General features: G+C 39.8%; 1 protein-coding gene across 5 annotated transcripts; it reads right to left on the bottom strand.

Moving 5' to 3' along the window:
* Nucleotides 1-434: 434 nt before the first annotated feature.
* Nucleotides 435-19234, bottom strand: GTF3C3 (general transcription factor IIIC subunit 3). Of its 5 annotated transcripts, none has more exons than XM_051623736.1 (19): nt 19094-19234; nt 17603-17705; nt 15256-15452; nt 14714-14837; nt 14014-14205; nt 13569-13734; nt 12403-12550; nt 10755-10827; nt 9694-9780; nt 8518-8621; nt 7739-7910; nt 7369-7571; nt 6670-6771; nt 5638-5773; nt 4708-4945; nt 4169-4359; nt 3374-3498; nt 2057-2209; nt 435-1184 (listed from the first exon to the last, which is right to left on the bottom strand). In XM_051623736.1, the coding sequence occupies exons 1-19, from the start codon at nt 19190-19192 to the stop codon at nt 1062-1064; spliced, it is 2736 nt and encodes a 911-aa protein (XP_051479696.1). In that variant the 5' UTR covers nt 19193-19234; the 3' UTR covers nt 435-1061. The 5 variants fall into 5 exon arrangements, with proteins under 5 accessions (XP_051479696.1, XP_051479697.1, XP_051479698.1 ...); XM_051623737.1 differs by having other exon boundaries at nt 9694-9774; nt 19094-19224; XM_051623738.1 differs by lacking the exons at nt 435-1184; nt 2057-2209 and having other exon boundaries at nt 3382-3493; nt 19094-19224.
* Between the last annotated feature and the right edge of the window lie 667 nt (nt 19235-19901).

Below are 19901 nucleotides of genomic sequence, written 5' to 3'. Positions count from 1 at the left end.
ATTGTATGACATTATTACAGAACACAAATAGATACAGAAGTGGGCTGAAAGACAACAGCAGCAGTTGGCTGTGATACCCTAGGGAGCAAGAGCACTTGGGAGGCAACAACACGGTTTGTTTGCTATTCAGCAAACTGCCTTGCTGAAAAACATTTTTCAGCCTTGTTTTGCTGATGTGCATAACATATATCCATTTCTATATACACATTCTTACCTTTTTTAATTTCTGATAAAGCCTTGCATTCTGCTTCTCTTGCTGGGTTGGAAGCAGCATTGCTTCCACCATCATATGCTACTGTTCAACTGTCAGAAACAATGAAAACCAGACCATTTGCAATGTTATGTTCAACAATAAGCTACAGGATATTAGTATATTAATTTTTGCTCTAAGCTGTTCAGTAGGATCTATATTTTCTAAGAATGAGTAAACATAATTGACCTCAGAGTTTTTATTAACAAGTTCAGAAGAACAAAGGCCACACTGATTTCACTAAAACAGAAATCAATCCCCTTCAAATAGAACAGCTACTAGGAACATGAACGCCTAGAAAACTCTGAATACTTTATCAAGATCTTGAGTTCTCATCCTCTAGGGATTGTATGAGCCCATTTCTTCTACATTATAGTAATATAATGCTGCACATTAAAAAAAACCCTCATCACCAGTGAATATGGCTTCATGACCAACCTCACTGGTAACTAGTTGTAATATTTCACATTGTAAATTTTCCCTAAAACAACATAAACACTAGAATTCAGTTTTCACTTTTTGATTCTATATACAGAGTATCAGATTACAGAGCAGTGCATCAAAGGAGAAGAGCTAATAACCAAAACACTTGAGCATGTCAGTCAGCCTTGTACTCAGAACAGTCCATTTCCATCCATGTATGACACAGTTCAAATGTAAGAAGTAGAAAAAGTCCATAAAGCCACATACAGCACAAGCCACATCTCTGACCACGTCTAGAAAAAGCTGTACATACACCAGCAGTTTCCCCAGCAGTGGATAAGGCAAAGGCCAAAACAAAGAGTATCCACACCACCTGCCACAAACCTCATCATACAACTGCATAAGTGTACAACATCTTTTGAGCCATTCTTTTATTTCCACTGCTCTGGTAAATAAGCGACAAGTTAAAGGCAGTATCTCTTCTCAAGTCTGTCTGATCAGTTCCTATTCCCTGTAAAAATAATTTTAAAAAGTTACCAATAAGCAAAATAGTTTAAAACTTGAAACATGAGTACCAATTACAGTGCAATCAAATCACATATCCATGGTTTATATAGACTTTCAGTTGCATATAAACTAAAGAAGTATTCCTTGTGACCTGTCTTTAATGATTTTCCATCTGATGTTAATCACCAAAGTTACATGATTACAAAGCATTATCAAAGCAATAGCTGCAAATGAGATAGCCAACTCATAAAACAAGAAAGCACTATCTTAATTTGTCTTTGTATGCAAAGAATTTGTTTATATAGTCAGAATGTAAAAGCTGCCTGGATCTCCTAGGCAGTCAAAAGACTGCTGCTTTCAATTCCCAGCACTGACCAACACCCATGTTTCTTCCTTAACCAACCCCTCCTGTTCTCTTGCAATTTTTCTACCCACCCTTGCTAAAGGGATCTAATACACATCAATTAGAGCAAAACCACGGCTCAGGTGCATTTATGCACTCTGAATACCAGTTCCTGTTGCTCCAGCATGCTGTATTAGAGCATGGGTGAGTATACGGAACTTCCAGTTATAATTCATTGATGTAATAAATATAAAGTTCAGCTACTTATTCAGATAAAGGTCTTTACAATACTTTTTGCTGCTACTTCAGCCTATTAGTAAATCCTTCAAAATAAGAAACCTTTAAAATTAACACATGCTTGTATACATTCCCAGGGGATAACCAGATTTGGGCTTCCAACAACAGGGAATTACAATTCAAATTAAAGGAAATTCAACTACATAGATTTTATGTACCTATTTTAACTATGGCTGAGAAATTATTAACATAAAAATGTCTTTATTCTCTGCACATAACTTACAAAGATACAGTACCTCTAAGGTGAGGGGAGGAAGTTCAAGTACTTTTTGGTAATAGTGGATTGCCAAGTGCAGTAATCCCAGCTGGTGAAGGCCACGGCCAAGGTTGTAGAAAGACTCTTGACAAGGTCCACGCAGGTCCAGGTACCGGTGAAGGAAGGAGAATCCCTGTACATACACATTATGCACATTTGTGACTGTTCCCTTTCTGAAGATTGCAGTGAAATATGCTGGAGAACAGGTGTTTAAATGTGTCTATTTAAAATTTTGATCCACAAAACCACACGTTAAGTTGAAGACAAGTCACATTTGGTTGCTGACAGCATAAAGCCTGTGCTCTGTCAGTCTCACTGCCATTGGTAACAATAGGCAGATCTTTTTAATAAATTCAACACAGTTATTTAATTCAGCAACTTATGGCTTATGGCATTAGCTTGCTACGTATGTAAGTGTAGATGTACATGTTTATGTCATACACACATGTTCAGAAGAGCTGACCACCTTAAAAACATGTAGCCAAAGGACAGGCAAGAGCAAGATTTTTTTTTTAAAGAAAATATTTAAAAGATAAACCTCCCCTACTTTAAAAAAAAAAAAGAAAAAAAAAAAAGGGGTGGGGGGAACAAAACCACCAAACCTTAATTCCTTTTTGTTCACTCTTTGCCTTGGATAGCAGCAAGAAATGGTTTTATTCTTCAGCTTTTCAGAATTCTACAAAATTCTGTACTTCGTGAAGTACATATTGAAGTACCATTTCTGGAACACAATGTTCTTTTCTTGATTTTGTGGTCCATATAAATATTTACTTCAGTACCAGTTATCAGGGTAATTATCAGTAGATCACTTTATTAAGTGGCCAAAAATAAACATCCCTGAATAAGGGCATGAAAAATTCATATATCCTAAGCAGTAGGCAAGAGTTAATGGCCCTTCTTGAAGCTGGCAGATGTTCTACTGCCAAGTCTCCAGCAGAATTTGAATGGGAACTCATACTCAGCAGTGCCAGAGCCTTAATAAGTTTAAAGTCAAAGCACTCTGCAAGTGTTATGCTTCCTTAATTTTGCTTTCAGTTTATAATTAAAATACACGCTCATGTATTTAAACTATATGACTAGCAGAATGCCAGGTGTACAGAACTTCGTTCCCAACCTTAGTCTGGATACCTGCTCCTTCTATATGGGACTTGGAGGTTCTGACAAAGGAACAAACCCCAATAGGGACAATGCATCTGTTCAGGTGCTGATATCCCAGAAGATGTAAAACAGATGTAAAACTGTCTGCAAGATACAACGCCAGGAAATGCTGTAGGCAGGAATAATCACACTAACTCACCTGTACTAGAAGAGCATGCCTTTTCAAGACATATTTCTGAGAAGCCATGTGGATGAAAGTCAAGCCAATGCAAAGACTGTAGAGAGGTTCAGCTGGGTTTGCACGAAAGGCTTGCACATACTGTCCTAAAAGCAAATAATCCAATCAGGATGTTTGTTGTGAAAGGCATCCCTTAAGAATTTAAGGATAAAAAACAAAGCTTTCACACTAGAAGTGTAAACAAAGAAAATAAACAGTTGAATATACCTACATCAAAATACACAGGAAAAAACATGAAATAAAACCTTGTATTTTCAGCACTCCTTGGATTCTGAAGAAAAAATGCAAACTATGATGTAAAAACATAAGCAGAATACAATCAGACACAGAAGGCAACCAAGGTCCTTCCTCAGATTTAGATCCTAGAGGCCACACATCTTAAGTGTGACATTTGCAGGCCTTTATTGAAAGCAGTAGGTTTACTTCAAAGGCCTCCTTAAAATATCCAGCCAACTTTATTTGTTGTTTAAATTGGCCTGTTTCTGTCCTCCTTATTCTTTATGATCATTAGTCTTCAATTATCTTTCCAAGTTGGTTATATTTGCCATGTGTGCTAAACTTCAAACACAGCAGCTTAATTTTTATTAGCAAAACTCTTCAGCAGTGCATTGGTCTGTGTACAGAATAATCAAAGACTAACACCGTGAAGCCATCTGTAATTTTCTGATGTATGGAAAAAAGGCTTTAATACATCTTCCTCTAAAAAAAAATGTTCCCTTCTTTTACTTATTAATATTAGAACATTAAAGACATTACCAAGAGCGTGCTTGAAGCTGCCAGATACAAAGGCATTGTGCCCGTTTAGGACGCACAGCGCGTGATTATCTGGATTTTTCAGCATTAAGCGGAGACAAAAGCGATGGTGACGGACATCCTGGGACTGCATAGTAACTTGGTTGAATATGTTCCATAGCTGAGGCTTATTGACGTTTTCCATTACCATGATTCTACAGAATGAAAAGTATCCAATAAATTATTTAGCACTATAGTAAATACTGTATGTGCAATAGAACTCCAACAGTTTAGGGAAGATAAGAAAGAAGAGACACTCAAGGAGCAGGCCAGAGCAAAAGACAGAACCAATGGTTCTGGCCCAATCAGCTGACTGCATGATGCGGTTTTTTTTAATCCAAAATGATCAGAAAGCTCCTCTAGTTTCCATTATCTCCTGATCTGCTTTAGCAAAAAGCTGGAAAGCATCAGCCTGCCTCCTTCAGCATCACTTCCAGCAGCATGACAAGGGCCTCAGCAGCAGCAGTAGCAGAAGAGATTGCTCTGCCTTCTCAGCACCCCACCTGATGTAGTTGTACGCTTTCCTGAAGTTCTTGTCCAGAATGGCAGCAGAGAGCCCAAAGTATTCCAGCTCCTTGCGCTTTTGTCTATCATCATAAAATGAATAATATTCCAATGAGGAATCCACTAGTAGCTCTGCCTCCTTGTACCGGGAGAGGTCACACAAGGAATATATAGCCTTCAGGAGGAGGTTCCACCAGTCGTCTTTTGTCAGGACGCTCGTGAGAACAGCAAAGATTGCTAAAGGTATTAAAGTCAGTAAGTTGAGAAAATTAAAACAAGAGAGCCAAACCCTCAACAACAACAACAAAAAAGTGCATATGTCAAAACGATCTCTTCAAAAACACCTCAGGTAAAACAGGTAAAATAAAGACAAAATATTGACTTGTTTTCAGTTCAAATGCAGTTTGTAAAATACCAGCAAAAAAACCCAAACCAACAAACAGTAAAAACTTGGGAACAAATGGCAAGAAATACACACAGTTTAAGCTGTAAAGATACTACATGAATGCATTCAAGCTGCTCTTCCTAATCTACCAAACGGAGGTTAAGAATGTGTAGTCTGTGCTCAACCAAGGCTGCACCAGTTAAAAAAAAAAAAACCAAAAAAAACCCACACGATTTTTAAAACATGTATTTCTATTATGTGCTAGATTTGCCTGCGTTATATTTGCACTGAGGGGAACGTTGGACCATATGATCTCTAGAGGTCCTTCTCAATCTAAATTATTCTGTAATCCTTCTATTTTTCTCTGACTGGGGATTGTTCCCTTAAGTTGTATTACCTTCATTTTTTAGGCTGCCTTTGTCCTAGAAATAAAGCAACAATAACACAAGTGCATGAATTTAGCATGCAAAATAGCAACATGTATTTTCTTTTTCAGACCTCAGGAGCTAATCTTGTTTCTTTGTTTTTAATAAACATTTGTTACCTTTCGCATCGCAATTTGCTGTCTCTTGGTCGTCATTGTCAGAAATTTTATCCCTTGACACCTTAATAAGATACAGGTGTCTCTCTCCAGATTTGGAACTAGATATCAAACACACCTGAGCTCTGCTCATTGCTACCTAGAAACAAATGTAAGGGCAGCATTTCAGATTACATCAACACATCCTACACCAAAGGCAGCTTTATGGCCAATCCATCTGGCTCCCCTTGCAGAGCCAAAACAGTCTGCACCTTTGAAAGGCTGCGACAGAGCAAGGTCCTGAGAGAGAATATTTGCAAGAGAGGGATCAACTGTGCATTGTCTCGTGCTCCAGTGCAAACTGGGCTATGCCAAAGAAAGCTCCAAAAGCTTTTAAATTACTTAAAAGCCTTTTCCTGGGATTGGAACATCCCAGCATATATTAAAAACCAAAACTATTTGCCTAAGAGGCATAACAGGAATAATTCCTTGCTGGATCAGTTTCACAAATATGTGGATGATCAGCTACTCAACCACTGTAATACAGTAGTAATGGCTCTGACCAGATGGAGAAAACTGAGGTCTAAATATCCCTGTCCTCACTACCTATTTAAAAATAAACCAAAATACTATTAACACAAAACCACCACCATTGTATTTACTGGCTAAACAAATTATTTTCTCATTTTATCACAGGAATCTTACTATTTTTAATATTTAAGAAATTCAAGAGAAAATTGATTAAATAGAAACCAGCATCAACATTTCAAGAAAGCACTATGCTGACTGCTACAGGTAAGAAGTATTCAGTGTGTTCTATGTACACTGAGAAATAGGGAGATGAAGTCACTGTATTAAGATTATACACACAAGTGGGGCTCTCAACATTACAGGCAGGAACACCAGTATTACAGACTCGCCTCAAGATTATTATCTATACAATTATAAAACTATTTGCATATAAAAACACTAGCTTTCCTCCTGAGTTTGTCTCTTGCCTTAACCCAATTCCTAGCTGTCCAGTTTCTTACAGTGTAGCTGTAAAGATGGGCTTACCTTCAACAGCATTGCCAGCATTGTAAGTAAAGTGTCTATGTAGCCATACATCTTGCCTTGGGAATACAACAGTGTCGAACGATGGAGGAGTAGCTTTAATTCCTAGGTAATACGGAACATTATTATTCAACTTCTTGCACAGAGAGTGAGTTTATAAAACAAACAATTTGATTCAATACAGTACTGAAAGGACTGTAAAAGCTTCTAGAAAGCTGTAAGAATCTTAGCAGCAGCAGGTAAGATCTCCTTAAAGTACACAGCAGTAGTTTACTGTTTCAAATTCTCAAATATCAGAGAAATTTGGCGTGACTTTTACCTGTAGTGAAGGTGCTGGAGAGGAGATACAGAACCTTTGCTATGCCATCAGTTACAACCAATAGAGGCCAAACCATGCAGCTCATATGTAGCAACTTGATCAAACTTGATGCAAAGTGATTGGCATCAAGACTGGTTGTTAGTGGCCACAAGGTTATACATCCCACTGAAGTAATGAGGTGGGACAGGGGAAAATAAAAAGGCCAGGGAGAAAGAGCTGCAAGGACTCCTCCCTGACACTCTGTAATGAGTCATTTGCTGTGCTCTGAAGGCTGCCCATGGTGTAGATAAATTAGTCTTAATCCCTGGTTGAGATCTTTCACCACTACCACAGTTCAGCAGAATAATACAGCCTAAATTGCAAGCACAGAGCTCTATACCCACCTGCTGTGCGGCATTGGCATCCTGAGCCAGAGTATCTGGATCATACATGGGTTCCAGAGCCTCCAGAGCTTTTTCAGGTCGGCCCAACTGCTGCTGAAGTGTTGAAAGTGAGATTCGTGCATCTAGATGCAATGGAGCAAGATCAACCACTTTGGCATAGCTCTCTGCAGCACGCTCCATGTGTCCCAAGGCCTTCAAGCACTCTAGAAACATCATAAACAACACAACATACTCAAATGGCAGAAAAAAAATCATCCTTCAACATGTGAATCTAAAACTCCTGTGATCTTAGATAAAGGTCCCTGGCAATGGTCAGCACTGCATTAGCATTTCTCAGTATCACGTTGTCAGCAGCCCAGCACCTTCTCACCTGCATGCCGAAGCCAGACAACAGCCAAGTTGTATCGCTCCGAACAGACGAGGGAGCTCAAGAGGGGCAGCGCTGACTGGTACTCTCCAACATCCAGAAACGCCTCTGCGACGTCCAAGTATAAGTCACCCATTTCTTCTGGATTTTGTTCCACCAGAGTGGTCAAAAGAGGCTTTAAAAAACCCACACAAAACAGCAAAAGCACAAATAACCAACAAGAACATTTCTTCAAGGTATGGTTATTGGAACCTTACATTTATGCTATGATTTTTAATCCTATTTGAGTTCTCAACTGCACTTCACTTAAATGGTAATTTAAAATTTAAAAAAATAAATATCTGAATTTCAGAATTCCTGAAAAAGCTACATTTTTCTACTCCAGATATTACACCTCCATACATTTCACATTTCAGTGGGTGAAAGTGTTCATGAGTAAGGAGTTCTCTTTATAAAATAACTGTCTTCAGACTTAGCAAGGCTTTAAAACAAAGCAAAATTGGCTCCTTAGTGTTCAACAACTCTGCAACGTGGTCCTGGGTCTGTCACAGCTCATAGGCTGTGATTTACTGTGCTTCAGTAATGCTTCCACTGGAGACATAATTTATACAGACAAGAATAGTACTGCTATTACAAGTTTGCTAGGTTCCTCTCAGAGTAAGAGGGAAGCAAAAAGAATCTCCACAGCTCTTTCAACAACCTCAGTGAGATGAAGACAGGAAAATTACTTGCTTTGGTAATTTATTAGAACACCCCCAACTTCTGACTCGGTTTCTACTTACACTCAGTGGCTCTAGGATGTTCAAGTGAACTAAGCACACCATCAGCTTGACTGTGATGTCTATGGGAACACCCTCAGGTATGCAGCAACTGACCTTCTCGACACCTGTGAAATGGTAAAAGAATTTCCTTCTGAACCCATAGGTTCAATAAGCAGTTCTTCACATCACCTCCAGGCCATGTCCAGCTCCAGTAAACAAAACATATTCTCATGGACTCCACCAAATTTTCATGTAGGCCTGGCTTTTTCCCCTCTTTTATATCTTTCCTGATAGTTGGAACAGCATCTTCCTACTGTCTCTGATCCTACTAATTTCATCTGAAGTACCAAGTGCTGCCAGTCTGCATCAATTTCAACAGCAGGATCCCATAGGATGTGCTTAGAGCCTTCACCTTCTTAAGATGTGCTTGCTTCATTAGGCTTTCCTTTAGCAATTAATGCATCTGAACCCACTTCTCCTTGCCTTCTGAAGGATGTACCCTGTATTAAGGTATTTGTTCTTATTAAGCTAAGTCCTGTGTACCAGGGATCTGGCTGTATACACCCATTGTCAAGCACAGTTAAACTGCAAACCTTTACACAATCCAGAGTGTGATCTGAAGAGAATACAAAACACAAGACAAAGCAGCTACCCATGACAATCCTACCAAATTAAAGGTCACACAGTAAAACTCCGCTGTTATATTTCCTTCACATGCAGTCATGATACCTCCTTAACTATCCTGTTTAAATTCTCCTTCACCTTAATTCTTACACCAGACATTCCAAGGGTGATTGATATAACCTGAGAAAACTCTAATTTCCAACATAAGTCTTCCCCATTTCCTTTTGCACCCACATCCACTTACTGCAAATCACCACACACAGGCTAATTTATCATTCTCTGAATGTCTTAATACACCGCATGAGAATAACTATTCACCTATTGATAAATTCTTACAAAACGAAGAATCTTCTTCATAAAGTGGGCAAGCCCTGGGAGAATGCTTTTGGCTTTGGTGGCTGGCTGGGTTAGAATTTCTGAGTAAGGAAGACAGTACAGAAGAAACCTGTTCTGGATGAAGCCCTATTTCTCTGCTGTTAACAATCTTTCCCCATTTTTATATGACTGCAACCTGGTTCACAAGCAGATGCTCAGTTCACAGACTTGTATGAAATAAAAAATTAAATTACTTACCTGCAGCACTGGATTCAGAAACTGGATGACTTTGGTCATCAGTCACTGCCTCCTGGCTTTCCTGAGCTTCTACCGCTGCCCCTGTATCTTTCCAAAAAGATTAACAGATTACTGTAGCAGGACCAGCTAAGCCAAAAGTTACTTGCTTTTGAATCCATGATGGACTGGTAGCTTACAATGAAAAGAGGACCTTTTTTTCTTTGAAGAGCAGTGGAACAGGAAGCATTCAAAAAACTTATAAAGCACCAGAAGGAAGTGAACCAAGCTCTTGGCTAGTTTAGAAGCTTTGTATTAAGAAGTTACACACCCCAGGTAATTTGACAACACTGTTTTAACTCCTAGACTCACTATAGTTTTGTGTCTTATAAATTATCTTTTAAAAGTCTCCACCAGAACAGTGGTTCATTGATCAATCCATTAAAACAAAAAGCCAACAGAAGTATCTCATACCTACATTGGGTTTGGACCACATTGCTGAAAAAAACAACCAGTTTAATCATAGTGGGGCACCCCACATGGTGCTGGGGCTGATGTGTCTAAGAAAGCCCAAAGAAATCTTTCCAGACTTAAGCAACGACTTCCATAAAACAAGTTTCCCAAAGACAACCTAGTTCATTCAATTACAAACTAATATTCCTGTATTTGTACATACCAAAACATTTCAATGTTTAATGACAGAAGTAGAGTTAAAGGTTGATATTCTTGAGTATAGATGCCACTAAGCTTATCTGATTTTTTTTCAGAAGCTATTTAGCTGGCAGCAATAATTGATCTGATGTGAACACTCAGAGGAATGTCTAGAACTTTAAAAGGCCTCCAGTTGACTGGAGAGCAGTCCTTGTCCTTAGTGAGTCAGCAGGGCTAATTGGACATCAGAGTAACTCCTTATAGAAAGCTGAGATCATGCCATGTAGCTCGTTAAATACACTGAAAAGTTTCAGATGAGGAAAAGCCTGGCAACATGGATCAAAATATACCCATGAGTTCAAAAGGTAATGGAAAGAAAGATGTCATATGAGATGAACAGCAGGGGTCATACTAACCACTTGCCAGCTACTTACCTTTGTTCTCCTCAGTTGAACTTTTTTCTGATACTTTCTTTTCAAGCACAATTCCTGCAAAATCTGTAATAACCTGAAACAGACAAGTAATTCAGATAATTTTTAAGATTTAAAGGATATATGGAATAGCCAGTCCACATGACTGGTTAGTCATCACAAAAGTTATCAGAAGAAAAGCTGCATTCATTTCACACGGAGTTAGTTGACTAGTATTGAGTTTGATCACTTTATGTATTCACTATTTTTGGACTTACTTAGATGATCCAGTCAGGATCTCTTCAGCCAATGCAAGTTACTTTGATCACAACCATAAAAGTTTTAACCTTTATAGCTTCTTTCAATGCTTTTTGGAAGACAGAAAAAGAAAGCAGAGTACCAAGTAAACAGTTAAGCTCTCCACAGAGCTTTTCCAAAGTGTTCCAAGGATTCCTCAGCCTAACACACTTCAGGGAAACCATACAATTTGTCTCAGTTTAAAAAAAAAATTTAAAAAAATCACAGCTACGTACAGACATTTTAAAACAGTCCTGGTCATACACATAATGACTTAAATGAAACTAGTAAAATTCTACACAACTAATAAAAAAATAAAAATCAAAGACAGACAATTCAAGCCACTCTCTAATGGGGAGCTGTGAGGGGGAAAATGCACAAGTGTAAAGGACTGTTGGTCTAAGACCTAATGCAGTTTGGTATTTTTATTCATGAATAGTAAAGTAAATATTAAGCCACTACTGCTGCCAAAACAAGAGTGATTAACACAGAGAGATGTCCCTTAGAGGAACATACCAGATGACCGTATTAAGATAATATTTTTATAAAGGCTCAGTTTATCAGCTCAAATACAGATTCAGATATCTGAGAAGAATCATCACAGGAACAGACCTGAGGAGAACCACCAAGAAGAAACAGAGAAGCAATCCGGCAACTGAGTACTGTATCAATAAATCTGGCAGCTGAATACCGTGTACATAAAATTGACTGATTTTTTAAATGGCAAGAAGTACAGCAAAGGGTCAGAGGAATTGTCTGCAGGCTAGTGATGCTTTACACAGACAGACAGATCTAAATAAAATCTCAGGGAGAAAACATAGCAAATCAACTGGAAAACATGCCTCAAAGTGAGGGTTAAAAACCAGTAGAACAAATTTGGAACAGATAAGTGATTTCCAATCCCCTATGCCTTAGAGTCAAGATGTATTTTCCTTCTGGAATGTTCGCTTGATGCTTACTGCATAAACTATTAGTCCTAACAGAAGTACACCAGATAAAGCACTTCAACCACTGGACCATTCAGTGTCACCCTTTTAACCTTCAACTTAGAGAACATCCCTTGCCGGCAGCACTCACTACACCAGCTCATAGGTCTTCAATTGCTACTAAGGTTATGGCAATTGTAGAGAAAAAGGGCGAAGGTTCCAAAATTTTAAACCTGGAACAGCATAAAGTCTAACAGCCCTCAACTTAGTAAATCAAGCCATTAGCATCAATCCCAATTAATAAAGAACTTACAGAAAGCAATCTATACCTGATCAGCTCTATGACTATAGAAACAACCATATTTAAGCACTGCAGGAAAATAAATGGTCTCCCCTGACTAGCAAAGAGGTGCTGAACACAATACAGAAATGCACTTAATTCTCCATACCGCCAGTGCCTTGTCATACTGCTTGGAAGAAATATACAGTTCAGCTGCAATATTGACATCCTCCATGGAAACAAGGCTGTGGTGTTTAGTTAAGGCTTCTTCTATTATCTCAATAGCAGAGGTCACATCATTGGCTTCATAATAACTCCTATAAAACACAGATATCAGATAGTAAGTATTTAAGATAAAGGGCAGCACATACTTTGAACACTAGCAAAATTATTTTCATATTTATTTTATTTTTGTCTATTACCAAGTATTTTTATTGGCAAGAGTACGTTACCAAACACAGCCAGGAACATGGTGTTTTTTCTTTTATTGCAACTGCTGACAATTTTTATGTATTTCAAATAAACACCTTTTTTTTCTGTATGTTAGGGCAACACCAGAGCTTTCATTACAGTGTCCCCCACCTCACATCAGATATTGATATATTGCATTAACCTGGTTTCAGAAAAACCTTCAATAATAACATCATTACATACACTTCCTTGGTTTTTTGGGTGCATTTCACAACCACAAAGATTAAAAGACATACCAAACTGCTTTGAAAGGGATCAGTGACAGCTTTCTACAAGTTATGCATGAGAAAGCCAAGATATAAAGCAGGTAAATAACTTAAAAAACTGTAAGAGAGCTACACCACAAGCCTCTTCTATCTCAAGCAAGGTTCTTTGACTTCTCTGCTCTCATTAGCAGAAAAGGAAAGGAGAAAGATTTTCATTTGCTCCAGCAACAAATCACAAATGACATATTATGTGGCAGACAGTTTGTATTTCAGATTGAATAGTTACGTTTCATTCAGGTTTGCTGCTGGTGAGTTTCCAGATCTCTAGTGATGTGATATATAGATAAAATATATAGTTTTATTTGTATATAATTGTATCCTACTTGCATTTTTTCAGTTATCAGTATGTGCATTTTATTCTCTTACTTGAAGATAATGCAGCACTTCTAAGATGGCACATTGATCCTTCACAGGATAATTCCCACAAGTCAGGCTTCAGAAACATTACAATAGTGGGGTGCATGCCTGTGTGTGGGTCACTCCCAGCATTCCTTGACTTCAGCTACAAATCCAGCTTGAAACAGCTGCAGAGCTTGTTAATACCAGTTTTTAAGAAAATCTGGAAAACCAACACACCCAATTGTTATGTCCAGCTTACTTGGCCATGTCTCTAGCCAACTGCATGAAGCGCTCTCCGTCAGAGGGAGAGAGGAGATTCAAAATACGCCTGTATCCATCCATAGCCATCTTGTGCTCCCCCAGCTGCTCGTACAGGCTCGACCTCTCCCACAGGTAACGCACGTTGGTCGGGTCGTATTTCAGAGCTACAAGACAAAGCATTTGAGGACCCTAGTTTAGGATAAGACAACAATGGATTTCACATTCATCTCTCTGACTAGATGAATGTTAACGGACATACACAAGCTTTTTGTAAGAAAAGGAAATCCTGTATTAAAGGTTAATGAATCTTTTACCAAAGTCTGAACAGAGGTACCAGAATCTTAGCAAAATACAGCAAGCTAAATAAGAAAGCAGAAGAAAACAAAATAATTGCCCTTAGCATCTAACATCTTTTTAAAATACTGAATTGGTTGCTACTCTACCTTTTGTGTAGCAAAAAATAGCCTGCTTAATATTGTCCTGTTCCAGTGACATTTCTGCTAGTCTAACCCATTCCTCGGTATCGCTAGGATTTAAGTGAGCTGCAATCAGTTCAAACTGTAGTGACTTCTCCATGTCACCCTGGTCTTCATAGATCATGGCAAGAGTGGAGAACGGCTCGTGAGCAAGAGGAGCTGTGTAAAGACAAAAAGAATTATTAAGAACTCTTGGTTTAAAACTACCTTTGAAAACAAATAACTTGCCTTTTTGCAAACAATATTTAACTGATTCACATGAAGCAACAACATTGCTGCTGAAATTCAGAAAAAGACTTGCAGACAAGCTTCCAGTTCCTTTTCCTAAGTTATTAAACAGCCTAACAACCATTTATAGCATTATTCTACTTTGGAAGTCATGCTGACATTTATACCTTGGTTCTGCAAAGACAACAAAAGCAAACTTTGTAAAGCCAAGCAGACGCCCAGGCCTCTGCAGGATGAGGGTGCTAATTTCTTTTTATAAGCAAAATAATACAGGAAATGCTTTACATACTCTTAATTCCATGTTACTTACACAATGACATCCCTCGTACTGTGTATTTTCATCATTACTGAAGCCACACTGAATTTCCCTGATGGGAATTCCCCACATGGCAATTTCACCCCATCCTTAAAGTCAAAAAGTGCTACCATTCCAACATACCTTGTCGAATGATTTCCATGCACATCAGAATAGCCTCCTCACGTTCTCCTCGAGCAAACCTGATATTGGCTTCTCCCATCAGACCTCTCAAGGCACGAGGAAGCTTGCTGCGAGGTCTTTTCTCCTACATGGAAAAAGGATGCTATTTCTACCACGGGTTCAGTTGTGCCCGAATTCAGGAGACATCAGGCATACTCATGCTTAACACAAGCTAATAAGCAGTTATTTAAGTATTAGCAACATTGAAATGACCGACCAAAACATTTCATCATTTTCACAACTTACACAGTAACTCTGACATCTAACACAAATACAACCCAGACACTGGAAAAGCTCACTTCATTATTTTTGAAAGTTTTCAAAGAGAAATTTACAGTAATTTTCTAATAAACAAAGGCAGACAACACCAATATAAGCAGAAGTATCCTACTGGATTATTTTTAGGTAAGTTTCTCAGCAAGTAGCTAAGATCACACAAGCTGCCACTTATGCACTATGCTCCAGGAGACACAGGGAAGTTACATGAAAGTTTCAATACTTGCTTTCATCATTTTCTTGGTCTCTCGATTAAGTACCATCTCCAACACAAAAACATCTCCAGCTGTGGGTTGCTCAGTAGCTTCTTCTTCCTCTTCTTCTTCATCCTCTTCCTCTTCATCCTCCTCCTCCTCTTCATTTTCCCCAAGCATGGATGCAAAGACCCGATGAACAGATTTACTGACGCCATCTGAGGTTTCTCCTGGTTGAGAAAGAAGCAAAAAAGGTTTATGATATAACCAAGAGTACACATTCCTTACCAGGACAAGTGCAGAGAAAACAGAATTCTTCATAATTAGTAGCCCACTTAAAGCGGCTATTCTATAAGAAAAAGGCCTGCAGAAATGCAGAAAAACTATTAACAACCTCTGGTTTTAAAACTCTATGTTATTCATTACCAATGCTTAGTATAACCCAGCCACTAACATTTTTTGGATATTTGAAATGAAAGCATGGAGAGAAACAGAGAATAAAGCAACAACTTCTTCAACATTTTTCTCAGTCTATACAAGAGAAGCATACTAAGCAATTTTCAAGCACTGAACTAGTTGGATGGAATAAAGTTTCTCAGCTGAAGAGGCTAAGTGAGCAGACAAATACACCAAACAATAATGCAGCAAACCATTTTTATAAGTAATTTAAAACAAGACATTGTAACTATTCTCTCCATGAAAATAAGTGCCTTTTAACATGTGTAAATAAAACATCCAGACTATTCACATTTCTCCATAAAAATAAATAATAAAATTCTTTAAAAGAATATATATGCTTAAAGCATATAATTTTTAAAATGTTCACATTTTAAATTACAGCTTTTCATTACTAAATTAACCTAGGGCTATAAACTCCCACAAGTCTGTATCTATGCAAAATACCAAAATATGTAGCATTGAAAAGTTTCAACTGGAGGATTTGGAATCCAAAGGAATAACCACAGGTTCGTGTATCAAAAGCGATTTTAACCGTGACCTTTCCTGACATTTTTCTTCTGAATATCCTGTCTGATTCTAACAGCAAGTCTTTAAGTAGTGACAAACATTATTGATGTTTCCTTGATTTTGGCTGCTCATAAGACTCCATGTTCTCTGCAGTGAGCAGAAACAGCAGTAACACAAATCTCTCAGGGTATGATTTTTCTTGGGTAAAGATAACAGGCACGAAAAACATGTAACAGACTGGGCAGAGTACAGGGCAGAAAAGAAGTATTTCAGCAAAAAGAAGGAGCTAATAAAGAATCACAGATATATGGCTCCAAACACACTTCCAGTGCTCATTTTATGTCTTTTTAGATGAGGTCTGGCCATACTTTCAAAATCAAGGTATAACTCATGCACATTTTAGGTGAGAAAATTTAAGGCCTATTTTTTAAATTTAAGAGAAGAAAAATGACATAAAACCCAGAACAATGAGAATTTGCAGTGAAAGTAGCAAGGGAAGTCTAAGAACTGACACAGAGAGATAAAAAATTGCACTTTGCTATCTCATGGCATTGACAATCCCATGAAAATATGCCCTCACTGGTGCATGGAGCACAGCTTCTGAAGAGAGGGTGTCTGAAACAGACCACAGCTAAAGCTCAAATGCAGAACCTGAGGTAGGGGGTCAGCCAGCACTGATACAAACTAAAGAGAGAAGTGCTGCTCCTACCACTTCTTGAAGTCCTTTCACTATGCAGGAACCCCAAGGAAGTTCAGCTTATCTTGCTAAGGCATCTAAGGAGATACTACAATTCTAGTAACTACACAAAGATAAGCCAGCCAGGGACCCTGTAGCTAGGGATATCCAGCAGAAAATAAGGGAAAAAAAATGTAGGTACTCTAAACAGGCAAAAGAATAACAGAAAAAAAAACAACAAAAAATAAAGAAAAAACAAAACAAACCACAACACCCCACTCCTCTTTTTAGCTACTTTCTTTCACTTTGGATGACAATGTAAAGCAATACTCGCACATTAGAGTCAAATATCTGAAACACTCAAGTCTCAGCAAAAGAATGGCAAAGAGATGAACAGGAGAAAACCAAAACAAGACAGAAGATTTTTTGAGACAAGTTAAAAATTTCCAATTATTTATAACTTTAGAGAGAGTAATAAGCAGACAGGAGGGGAAAAATGGAGGGTTTCCCAGAAAAAGATGACCCATTGACCAGATCCTTAAAAACTCTGAACAAATTCAAAAACCTGGCAATGACTCAGAATATCCTACAAAGATATACATTCCAACATATGCTTCAATAACCCCAGGTTCAAAACCAGCAGCCAAATATTTTATAACAAGTCAGCTGTCAAAGTGAAGATACTTTCAATAACTTTGAAAATACATTTTTCACTGAAATTATTATGTTAATGCTTACCATCAGTTTCATCCTGATTTTGGGATTTCCTGGATGCTTTTCTGGATGAAGATGGAGCCTCTACATCTTCAGTGTTTTCCTCAGCAGATGCATTTTCACCATCCTACGTATACCAACTATATTAGTTATCCATTTTATAACATGAATCATTCCTATTATTTAAAATTAGCATTTATACCATCGGCTTCCACGTTTTGCACTGCTAGTAAAACAGATGGAATAAGCTCTGTATTTTAAAATTAAATAAATCAAAGATTACTTCCTTTCAAGATATTCATTTTTATCAATGCGAGATGACTCAGATGCCCCCTCCCTGGAAGTGTTTAAGGCCAGGCTGGACGGGGCTGTGAGCAACCTGGTCTAGGAACTGGATGATCTTCAAGGTCCCTTCCAACCCAAACCATTCTATGATTCTATGGTGACTGTTCACACTACTTTGGACTGAAGAGACTACTCCATTGCTTATTTGGCATTACATTGAGGTAAGATTATATAGCTGACTGTATTACAAAAAGTTACAAATGTATGACAAGTCCTTTGAAGCCTGCCTTTTTAAACACAAAATGGAGTATCAAAATAGCACTTGTTCATCCAGTAAGAAGGCAGCTCTAGGAAGTCACTTGTCCTTCCACTACAGCTGTGTTCTGCTGAACTTCTTCTCCCAACAACAGGAAATACAGAAATTCAGCTGCACTTTAACACAATGATGGAAAAGTTAACTGCAACGCTCAGCTCAAGCATACAGAATTTCTCGTGGTATCTTCACACAAAGCTGGGTCTCCCTGTATCTACTGCTGCCAAGAAGCTGTGATTACAAAGAAAGTAGTCAAACTGGACCTCTTCCTTAGATCTCTCTCACTCAGAACATAGAATCATAGAATCACAGAATCTTAGGGGTTGGAAGGGACCTCGAAAGATCATCTAGTCCAACCCCCCTGCCAGAGCAGGATCACCCAGAGCACATCACACAGGAACGTGTCCAGGCGGGTTTTGAATGTCTCCAGTGAAGGAGCCTCCACAGCCTCTCTGGGCAGCCTGTTCCAGTGCTCTGTCACTCTCACAGTAAAAAAAACATGATGGAGGAGCACCAGCAGTACATGCTGGATGACTTGATATCAAAACCTGATTCTGCTCATTGCTGCAGCCTAATTGAGAAATTATTTAAGGTACCTGAAGGTAACTGCCACCAGCTTTTTAGTCCAGGCACACAAGCCACGCTGGCATGAACCAAAACACTGCATTTTGTCCCCTGAACAACTTGCTCTACCGGTTCCTAATGACCATATAAAATAATCTTAGCTTCTTATGATTTTGGCACAGAAATGCACAGCTGAGCGGACAGTAAGCTGAGCACAGCGCGCAACGCAAGCTCCAGCACACAGGAGGGCAGGAGGGAGGGAAGAGGCTGCTCCTGCGGGCCCGGGCCCTGCCAGGGCCTGCCAGGGCGGGGCAGCGGGCCGGGCCGCGGCGGGTGAGGCGGGACAGACGCACCTTCTCGCGGCTCTTGCGCTCCTCTCGCCGCCGCTCGAACTCCTCGAAGGAGATCTTCCCCTCCAGGTAATCGATCAGCTCGGGGCTAAAGCCCGACATGGCAGCGGCACCGCCCGGCAGCCGGAGCCTGCCCGGGGACGGACGCGGGTCCCTCCCGTAACGGCGTCCGCCCCGCGCCGCGCCCCGCGCGCCAGTTCCGCCCCGCACGGCGCTGCCGCCCGGGGCCGCGGGACGCGGGGCTGCGGGGCACCGTGCGGGGCTGCGGGGCACCGTGCGGGGCTGCGGGGCACCGTGCGGGGGGGACCCCTGCACCGCCTGGCTGGCAAAGACCTTGACGAGCATCAGTTCCAGCCGTCGACCCAGCACGGCCAAATCCGCCGCTACACCACGTCCCTCAGCACCGCAGCTTGGAAATACCCACCGCTGCCCCGGGCAGCCTGTTTCAGGGCTTGGCAACCCTTTCTGTGAATCAGTTTTTCCTAATATCCAATATCGACCGCTCCCGGCACAACCTGAGGCCCCTTCCTCTTGCCCGTCACTTGTGCCTCGGGAGAAGAGGCAAACACAGCTGGCTACAGCCTCCCCGGAGGGGGCTGGAGAGAGCACCAAGAAATACCAGGAACTGGTGTTATTTTCACATGAGAAGGGTTTCTTAACTCCATGTAGCCATCCTGCAGGTTACTGACTGAGTGGGGCAGGGTCAGAAAGGGGCTGGAGGGGCAGGGGTGAGCCCAGCAGGCCCGGGGCAGCTGCCTCGGCCAGGGCAGGTGTTTCCTCATTTGCTGCAGCCTCCAGGAAACCAGAAGGC

Source organism: Apus apus, chromosome 6, assembly GCF_020740795.1.
Source record: "Apus apus isolate bApuApu2 chromosome 6, bApuApu2.pri.cur, whole genome shotgun sequence".
Taxonomy (NCBI): Eukaryota; Metazoa; Chordata; class Aves; order Apodiformes; family Apodidae; genus Apus; species Apus apus.
The sequence above is the reverse complement of the archived record's forward strand: the minus strand, read 5'-3'. Positions and strand labels throughout refer to the sequence as shown.